Source organism: Poecilia reticulata, chromosome 10 (assembly GCF_904066995.2).
Source record: "Poecilia reticulata chromosome 10, P_reticulata-male-v2, whole genome shotgun sequence".
In the NCBI taxonomy this organism is placed as follows: domain Eukaryota; kingdom Metazoa; phylum Chordata; class Actinopteri; order Cyprinodontiformes; family Poeciliidae; genus Poecilia; species Poecilia reticulata.
Window position 1 is genome coordinate 32,571,617 of NC_088839.1, and position 10,157 is coordinate 32,581,773.

Below are 10,157 nucleotides of genomic sequence, written 5' to 3' on the forward strand. Positions count from 1 at the left end.
AGTTGGATAAAATGAGTCTCTGTTCTGAAGGAAATGCTGGTTCAGATTAACCATAGCGGGATTTTCCGGCTCCGTATTCACCGGTTCTGAAAGGATTTGGCCGTTTGCAGGGAGGTGACCACCTCACCGATGCGCGGACGTTTTGGGTCAGGTGTGCAGTCGCTGTTTTGCAGGTATTGAACCCGTGACCTTTGTTTGAAAGCCGCCGCCCCCCCCGCGGAGCGCTGCTGAGGCTTCACATCTGAATGTGGGCAGGTGCTGCTTTTAGAAACGAGCTGAAACCTGATATCGACTTGGCTCATTTAAATTTACTGCCTCTACCAGTCTGCAGTGGGCAGTTAATGGAAACTAACTGAATCAAGGTAGGTGTGATGGCTGACTTTTGGCTTGTTACGGCTCAGAGACGATTTCCTGGTCGTCACAACAGATCGTAGCTTCTCTAATTAGCTGATAAAAGCAGACTGGAGGCGGTTAACTTTAGATGGAAGTACAGAACGAATAACCAAGTGTTTGGGTTGAGGAGGACGTGAGCCGTTATCAGCTAGATGAGTACAAACCCTAAACCATACAAAGAATGAACCAATAAAGTTAATTAGAGTTGGTTCAGCTGTGAAAATGTTAACCCTGCTTTCTGCTGAAGGAAAACTCTTTTATGCAGTTTTATGATTTTTTTTTGTGCTCTTGTTTTGAATATTTTTGACCTGGTTAGCGTTCTCCTATCATCACCGTCTCGTCCTGATCCCTAAGTTTTACACACAGATTAAATCAGGTTGCATTTTATTCATAAAACACATCTGGAGTCAGAGAGTGAGTTTTGAAGATAGACTGGACCTTAAGGGTGTAAATATTGGATTTTATTATTTAAAGTTCCAAGATTGGTCAGCAGTTGGTTAAGTCACAAGATTAATCTGTAGTTTGTTTTTTTTTTTTAGAATAAAAAGTTGCTAGATTTGTTGCTAGTCATTTTTGTGAAAGAAAGTCGCCACCGTGTTTCCCCAAAAGTAAGACGGTGTCTTACTTTCTTTTTATCCCCAAAAGCCCCACTATGTCTTACTTTCGAGGTATGTCTTATATTGGAAAAAAATTGTCGAATTTTTTGTTTTAACCATAAAATTAACATTTATTAACAACCTGAACAGTATTGTATTCACCACAAAACAGTTTTATGAAAGGAAGTGCAGGGGACGGCGCGGTGACGTATGGAGAGGGGGACGGTGCGCAGCTAGATGAGAGGGAGGCGGCAATACCCCCGTGTTTCCCCGAAAGTTCGGGGTACGGCTTATATTAGCCGACCCCCCTGAAATCCCTGATACGTCTTACAATCGGGGAAACACGGTAGTAACTTTTGAAGAAGGAGCTACATTTGTTTCTAGAGCAGGGCTGGGCAGTCCTGGTCCTGGAGGGCCGGAGTCCTGCAGCCCTTAGACGTCTCCCTGGTCCAACACACCTGGATCCAACAGCTGAATCACCTCCTCGGTGCAGTCCGGTTCTCCAGAGTCCTGCTAACGACCCCTTTATTTGACTCCGGTGTGTTGAAGCAGAGACGCACCTAAAAGTTGCAGGAGGCCCTGCAGGCCTGGAGTTGCCCACCCCTGGTCTAGACATTTTCATGTAAAAAGTCACAAAATATGTTACTATTTTATTAATTTTGAAAAGCAAAAGTTTTTCAAGAAGTGGTACGATTTGTCTCTGGTTGTTTTTTAAAGTTGATAGACTTGTCGCTGGTCATTTTCTGAAGAAAAATTTGCTAATTTGCTGCCAGTTACTTCTTAAAAAAAAAAAAAAAAGGTTGCTATTTTCGTTGTTACTTTTTTGACAAAATGTTAAGATTTGTTAATAGTTTTTTTTCATTGCTACTTTGCTGCTAGTCACTCTTTTTGAAGAAATAAAAAATTTCTGGATTTGTCACTAGTCGTTTTTGTTTTGGAAAAAACCCAATAAAAATCAGTAGATTGATCACTATTTACTGTTTTTACTTTTTTTTTAAAACTTGCCAGATTTGTTGCTTGTTGATTTCTTGAAAGATTCCCCAGAGGGTCTGCAAAGTTGCTTAAATATATCGACAAAGTTGACAGTAGTGCTTCTGTTACCCCGACCCAACTCCCGCCTACTGTTGGCCACGCCCCTCAGTCTGTTGGCTCCGCCCACTTCTGAATTTTTAGATAATTTGTCTTGGGGCCTGAGTTGTGCTGTTTTTCAGTCTTAAGTTCAGAAACATTTGGGTCGTCTTGTAGCTCCAATGTGTTCGGAAAGGGAAAGCTTTGGGCCATTTACTCTTAAAGTAGCAGAACCAGCTCCATTGCCAAATATTTCAAGCAATTTGACTCCGGTTTGGCGCCCTCTCAGCACACGGATATTTAAATATAATACAGAAATGATGGAGTATACAGCTGTTGAATGTGTGGGAGTAATAATCTTACACTATTCAACATGTGTTGGAGTTTAATATCAGCTTAGTTTGCTTAGAACAGAAGGATTTGGCTTGAGAAACACCTTTAAGTTCTGCTAGAGCTTTGACCCAGAACAAACGTTTCCTCAGGAACAGAGGGATTTTCCTTGGCTTTTAAAGAGGCTTACCCGCCTCTTTAAAGGTGCCAGTTTAGCCTCTTTTAGGAGGAAAAGAGGCTGAAGAATGCTTTTTAGTCAGAAGTCATTATGAGCGAACTCCAAACTCTTGTAACCACGGGTTGGTTTATAAGCTTTAGGAAAAACGAGAACCACTCAGAAAACACTGAACCGCCCTTGACACTCCTTTTATTCCTAGAGTTTTAGGATGCAATAACTTTCTACATCTCTGGATCAGCAAAATGGTGGATAACTTTATTAACATGTTCCTCACAGTGCATTCTGACATTTACTACTTTGTTGACAAGACAAACACAAAGATAACTGTGAGAACATTGTTTTCATTCTTTACCTGCTTAATTCATAAAAAAATAAAAGAAACGTGATGTTTGTGTCAACCAAGCGAAAACACACGTTTTTGTTTGTTTAGCAGTGATCAGTCTGTTCCTGGTTGGTACAGACATACACTTTTAATAGAAACCGAAACTGATTAATAGGACTTTCTGCTTCATGTAGCTTTTATTCTAAAGACTGCAGTTCATAAGACAGAGAAATGTGTAGCAAAGTTGTTGACGTATGTAGTATTTTATACAGGAAAGTATTTTTCTTTAATTCATATCTGATTTTGGTTGTTGGTCAGTGCTTTACAGACTGAAAAATGTGTGAATGCTCAGTTGAGCAATTAATCAATGGGTCGGGAAGTCACGTCTTTCATTTTGACCCGCTCATCGCCATTCGACAGAAAACCTGTTGACTGATTATTACGTCTTTGACTTTTATAAATCTTTTGTGCTCTTCTGCATAAGCTTTGTGTTGCATGCAATCTTGCATTTTTAGTATTTTACAGCCTAAAGTATGTAATATTTTCTGAACTCATGTTATATATTTTATTTTAATAAAATTCTCCCTACTTGATGCGGAAGCAGACCTGCAAGGTTGCCAACACAACATCTGTTAACATAGAACGTTGTTTCTCTGAGAAAATCCATAGCAGGAAATGTTAAATGTGATAAATTTGTTGTTAGACTGAATTCTTAATTTTCTTTTGAATGTGTGTCCTCAGTGAAGCTATAAGGTAATCCTGCTAGAGGATCAGCGGTCTGTCAATGAGGAACTACCGGCTCATCTTCTGCCACAACCTGAAGCAGCCATAGATGGTCCAGTGGTTCACTGGCCAGAGGAGGAGAGGATAGGACACACTGTCACTGCTACACGGTACAGACACACACACACACACACACACACACACACAAATTTTATTTATTTACACTGTTTGTCTTCAGTACTTCAGACTAGAATGATTTATTTTTATTACCGTGACTTCAAAACTTCATATTTACTTTTATTTAAAAATGCATCAGCAACAATCCTCCTGTAAACAATCTGATAATTAAATACTGTAATTATACTAATGATCATTTTGCATCTTTTTTCAACTTCTTTAAGTTTTCAGAGTTGATATATCCTGAATTTTGCTTTTACTTTGAAAATGCCACAATGTAGATATCTTAAATAGATGTCTTTATTCGACTGACAGTTTGAATAAATTCATAATGTGTCGCCATTCACGCCTAAATCATTTAATCATAAAATCTAATTTTAGATTATTTCCATATTTTAATGATCTATTCTAGAAATTATTCATCATAAATAAAGATAAATATATTTAATATTGTGTATTTCTAGTTTTGTTTGAAGATTTGAATATATGAATATTTATCTATAAATAATGAAAAAGGCTAATTTTTTTTAACAATTTACAAACACAACCCAAATTAACTACTTAGTATCTGTGGATTAGCTTGGATCAGAAAATGTAAAATTTTTACATGGTAATAAATAGATTTTAAAACATTGTGAAGAGCTAATATTATTTGAGATTCACCGTACCAGTAATCTAAAATCATTTAATGTAAACTGCTTTAATAACAGATGTGTTTCTTGTTAATTTTTTCCTTCATTAAAATGTTTTTTTGTCTTTGGGAAGACGTAAGGTTTCAGCGGTATTGTGGTGAGGAGGAGGTGGCGGAGGAAGAGGCCATGAGGAAGAGCGTGTCTCCGTTGCCAGGCAATGAGGGCGAGGGCTCAGCCAGCACCGCTCGGGTTTTTGGCGTTCCTTTGGAGGAAGTGACGCGCGCGCACACGGTCAGCGGCCATGAGGTTCCTGCGCTGGTCAAACACATCGTTGACTACATCGAGGAACATGGTGAGAGACGCAGATGATTTTGTTTCTCTTTGTGGGAGAAATCTAAAGCAATTTTTTATTTTCCTGTTGGTGTAGTTCAAACATTTTCACATTCTTGGTTTCCACTGGTTGTTCTGCAAATAAGTTTTCTCTTGGATTTCATCAATTACTTTATGACAAAATCAAACACGACAAATTGACTAAATTAAATGAACAAGTTAATCTATGAATAAATGAGAAGTACTTTTTATAAAAATAAAAAGAATTGTTGTAAATCCATTCGGTAATCATAGTGACATAAGGTTCTGTTAGCGTTAGCATTGGCATTAACCACACAATGAGTCAACAAGTCTCAGATGTTTTCAGGATCAAGGTTCCTGTTGACCTCTGGTGACCTGTGCTCTAGTATGTTGTATTGAACTGGTATTCTGGTATGTGTGTTGAGCTCTGATGACTCTGATGACAGCTCCACCCATGGCTTCCTTTTTCATTGCATAACAGTCCTGCTAACTTCAGATCCATCAAAAGTTCTGGGTGATAAGGAGAGCAGCAGGTTGAGGTTTTCCTGCATCTGCCCTTTATTGCCCATATTGTTTTTCTGCTAACTTCTAACTGCAGCAACCTCAGTTATACCTTTTAAAATAAAAATTTGGGAAACGAAAGACTGTTTTAATTTCTAGCTATTGAAATGTGTAAAACAACAGCATAAAAAGCAAATAGTGAAAAGAAGGTCCTGGTTCGAATCCTCACTGGTGCCTTTGTCATGTGGTTTGCATCTTCTCCCAGTGCAGGTTTGGTTTCTCGTTGGTTCCAAATCAAAAACATCCACATTTTGTATGTTTGTGTGTGTCTATACTTGTTTACCTATCATTCTGGGAACGTGGCAAATCACCAACAATGTGAGGACATTTGTAGTTGTGAGGACATTTTGTCATGTCCACACAATATAAAAACAATATTTGTTTTAGGGGTTAGGTCTAAGGTGTGAATGGGTATACAGACCCATTCAATAAATTAGAATATTATTGAGAAGTCCATTCATTTCAGGAACTTTATCACTAAGTGGATGCTTTAAAGCCTTTGTATTTAATTGTGACGATTTTCCACAGACAGTTAGTGAAAACATAAGTAACGTTAGAACATTACATTTGACCAATTTAAAAAAAACAATTATTTTAAAACAGAAATGTGGGCTTAACTAAAAATATGTTTAATATCTGCTTAAAAGTTGCAAATTTTCAAAAGGTACTTAATCCGACAAATGAGCCTCATGGAACACGTATTCGAATTTATTGACTTTTAGGACTTCAGTTAAACGACGTTTAACTGAATCACGAGTCATGTTTAACCCCTAAAAGGGGTGGGGGTTTTAATGTTTTTATCTTTTTTAATCTTTTTCAAAATCTCTTTCTCACTGTTCATTCAATGTCACATGCTGTTTTTATTTTAATTATGTAAAGCACTTTGAAATGCCTTGCTGCTGAAATGTGCTATTCAAATAAAATTTGATTGATTGATTGACTGTATTCCATTGTCGGGTTTGGAGGTACCTTTAAATTAATCAGGTTTAGTGAAAAGGTTGGGGTTGGAAGTCGGTGTAAGACCACATAAGTACAGAGAGACAGGAGTCTGTGTGTGGCCTGCAGGGATTTAAAATTAATTAATAATCTGTGGTCCTTATAAAACCTTTTGACCAGATAACGTTATCTAAGACGTCCCAAGCACTCTGTGAAAATGACGTTTTGATCTCCTTATAAAATAAAACGACGGATGGGCAGTTCTGTTCTAAATTCAGAATGTGGGGTCAAAACATTTCTGCTGTGAAAGTTGAGCAAAATAAGAAAATTTTCTGAAATATGAATTGTCCCAGAAAGTATTGCAATAAACAACAATGTTGTCGTTTTGAAACCACTTTCAAACAGCATAATGATAATGGCATATTAATTTAAGTACACACTCTTGAAAAAACTTTAATTTCTAAAGAACATTTCACACTGGAACTGGATGGCAATTAACATATCCAAAATAAATAAACAAAGCAAAAATGATCAAGTTTCAATCATATTAATCATTCAGCTACAGCAGGGAAAACGGGCAAAACTGGCAGTTTGAACTTTAAAAAAAAATAAGTGCAAACTAACTCCTTTGCATTTTCATTTTTCAAAATGACGACTTTTCAACAATATTCAAGTGCAACATCTCTTTAAAGAATAAGCAAACTACAAAAAAATCAAGCATGCAAATGAAAGTCATCGTGCTCATTTCAATTTATCATGCGATTAATTGATTTATTCCCTTTTGTGACAGCCTTACTGTGTCTGTTAGGTAGGAACTGTCAATGGGAACACAGAGTTTACTGAAAAATGTGTCGAGTTGATGTAAAGATTGGAACAAAGTGTCCAGGCCTAGTAAGGTGTGGAACAGGTTGGTGACCCAGCAGCTGTTCAGCTGTGTGAAGTTATGTAAGGAGTCTCAGCTGGAGCGTTAATTAGTCATCATCATTAATCTGTCCTGCTTTGTGAGTGATACCTCAGGTTTTACTGGCTGTTATTTATATTTGTCATTTCACTTAATGGAAAATAAAGATGAAAAGTCTCCTTCTGTTTGGGTACATTTTCATTCTGTGTTGCAGCCAACGTATGAATCTTATAAAGAACCCACAGTCAGAAACGGTTCATTTTTTTTAACAGTGGCCCCTTATTGTCGTCTGAGCCGCTGCGTTTCATGCGGTCAGCTGTGTGGAGCCAGAAAAGGGAATCTGGTCCACAGGATTCCTTTTAGTCTTCTGGACATGAACCGGGTTCAAGGCTCACTAATGGATCAGACACCAGGCGGCAAACAGCAGAAAAGAAGCCATTTCAAAATCCTCATGTTACAAAATAGTCATTGTATGCATTGCATCTATATTTAGAAATTTGAAACAGCTCTACAAAAAATCTCATTATTTTCTTTCTTTTATCTTTCTGAATTCCACTTTTTTCAATTTAACAACTTTTATTAATTCAAAAAGTATGTAAAATAGCTGGAGGTCAACATTTACTGTTTCACTTTAACAGAACATTTACCCTCATTTTTATTGACATTGTGCAAAACTAACAATCACATTTTTAAATTAAGAGAGGGCATCACTATTTAAGATCATTTTCAACCAATGAAATGATAATGGCAGCTCAATGCAAGTACACCCTCTCAAAGATCAATAAACTTTAATTTCCAAAGAACATTTTACTGGAACTGGAAGACATTTTAAATATACAAAATAAATGAAACAACCAAAACAAAAACCATGAAGTTTAAACAAAGTTACTCTTTTAAACATATTAATTATGCTCAGACTGGGAAAATGGGAAAATATGCCAGTTAGGACTTTTGTAAAAAAATAAAATAAGAGTCCAAAGTAAACTGCTTTGTACTTTTCATTTTTCAAAATGCGACTTTTGCTGAATTTTTTTTTTTTTTTGCCGTTTCATAAAACTTGCTGGCTCTGAACTTTACAGGGTCAGCAAGTTTCCAAGTCTGTATTTTTATGTATTTCAGAGTTTCTGTGCTCAGAATCTGGATACAGGGATTAAATGTAATAATTTTGGTAATTCTGTTTGATTCTGCAGCAGCGTTAGAGTCCAGAATATCTGCGAAGGGACAGTCCAAACTCTCAACTTTTGTTTGTAATGAGCCTCAAACTTAAACATGGCCTCTCTTCAGAAGGTCACGCAGATGAAGGCCCGGTAAACAGCTGCTGTCTGTCTGCGTCATCAGGTCAGCTGGACTTGGAGGGACTCTTCCTGGTTAACGGCAACGCGGAGCGAGTAGACTGGCTGCGTCAGCGCTACGACAGCGGCGAGGAGGTGGAGCTGGAGAAGGAGGCTGATCTGGCATCAGCGGTCAGTTTGCTCCGCCTCTTCCTGCAGGAGCTTCCCGAACCCGTCATACCAACGGCTCTGCAGGGACACATCCTGCAGCTCTACCAAGGTGCGTTTCAGGGACGCAGCGTCCGATCAGATTGTTCACCTCTCGGTAACCTAACATGAAATATTATTTGTTGATCCTTGTCACAGCACGATCCGTCCTATCGGCTAATTTGCACATGTGCTAATAGAAATACTTCCAGGGAGGGTATTTTTCTTTTTTTTTTTCTTTTTGTATGTCATTGCTATTATAAAAGTAATGTATGATTTAACAAGAATATCAAGAAATAAAGATAAAAACAGTTAGAGCGCATTTTGCTAGATCGCTACTGCTAAGTTAATGCTTTTGCCCGTGTATAAGAATCAAACATTAGGAAAAGATGGAGGATAATAAAGTTCAGTTTCCCACAAACCAGTCTGATAAACCATTAGTTAAACTCATAGAAGATGTGATTATTGTAAAAATAAAGGTGTTTTTTTTATCAGGTATGAGTCCACCAGAAGGTGAATGTGCCACCAGACGGCACATTCAGCTAAGAAGGTCCAATATGCAATTTTCTACTGACCTCAACAAACAAAATCATTATAATTACACATTAAAATAATTATAACATTGTCTAAGAAAATAAGTGCCATTAATTGATATAAATAAATATGTTACCCTTTTCTGGTGTACGTTTTAAGAATTGCCGTGAACTGAGCCGACGGTTCGGATCGTTCAGTGATTTTCCTCAACCAAAATGTTGAAGTTTCCATTTGTGATGAATTATGAAAGAACTGAGACTTAATCATTCTGAAATGTTTAATGCATCTTTAATGCTCATAAAGGTTCATTTGTTGAGATTTAAAGGACCAAATTCTCCATTTTCAGATTTGCTCTGTTTCCATTTATGGCTCACCTCTGTGCAGTGTCCTTTTTGATGCTGCTCCTGGCATAGATAATCTCCTCTAATCCTCTTTTTATTCATTTTGTCGTCATGCAGATCATTGCTGACGGGCTGTTTTGGGTCATAAATCTGTGTGTGAATACTTTTTCCAGAACTCCTGCTAGTTTCTGTTGCACAGTGAACATTTTCAGGGATCTCTGGTCTATTGAATGCAGATTACAGCAATGAGGAGGAGCTGTGCAGAAACCTGAAGTACCTGCTGCAGCAGCTGCCCCATGTGAACTACGGGCTACTCCGCTTCCTGTGCCGCTTCCTGTCCAGCGTGGCTTCCCTCCAGCCGGACAGCTGGACCGTCGGGGCGCTGGCCGCCGTCTTTGGACCCGACATCTTTCAGTAGGAAGCCTCTGACATGCTAACCACCGGCCTGAATTTGGAAACCCGACTGAAATGTCTTGTCTCGTCGTCTGTTTTCAGTCTGTCCGCTGAGCGGGAGGACATTCGGGACCAGGAGTCGGTTAGCAGGGTGCTGGCCGAGCTGCTGGACAACCAGGAGGGACTGTTCGACTCGGAGGACGATGACGTGTCCACCACCAACGACTACAGCTCCATCAACGA

The 10,157-nt window shown here is 38.3% G+C and overlaps 1 protein-coding gene across 6 annotated transcripts in view; it reads left to right on the plus strand.

Annotated features, from left to right (window-relative positions):
• Positions 1-10,157, plus strand: part of fam13b (family with sequence similarity 13 member B) — a 56,943-nt gene that overhangs the window by 11,376 nt on the left and 35,410 nt on the right. For 5 of the 6 annotated variants that reach the window (XM_081611926.1, XM_081611928.1, XM_008421013.3 and 2 more), the window contains exons 2-6: positions 3,629-3,780; positions 4,553-4,771; positions 8,507-8,719; positions 9,758-9,935; positions 10,017-10,157. The exon at positions 10,017-10,157 is cut by the window's right edge and continues 4 nt beyond it. In XM_081611926.1, the coding sequence (XP_081468052.1) occupies positions 4,606-4,771; positions 8,507-8,719; positions 9,758-9,935; positions 10,017-10,157 (698 nt within the window). In that variant the 5' untranslated portion in view covers positions 3,629-3,780; positions 4,553-4,605. Of the gene's footprint in view, positions 1-301; positions 363-3,628; positions 3,781-4,552; positions 4,772-8,506; positions 8,720-9,757; positions 9,936-10,016 lie in introns of those variants that run through there. The other variant, XM_081611927.1, reaches the window with a different exon arrangement.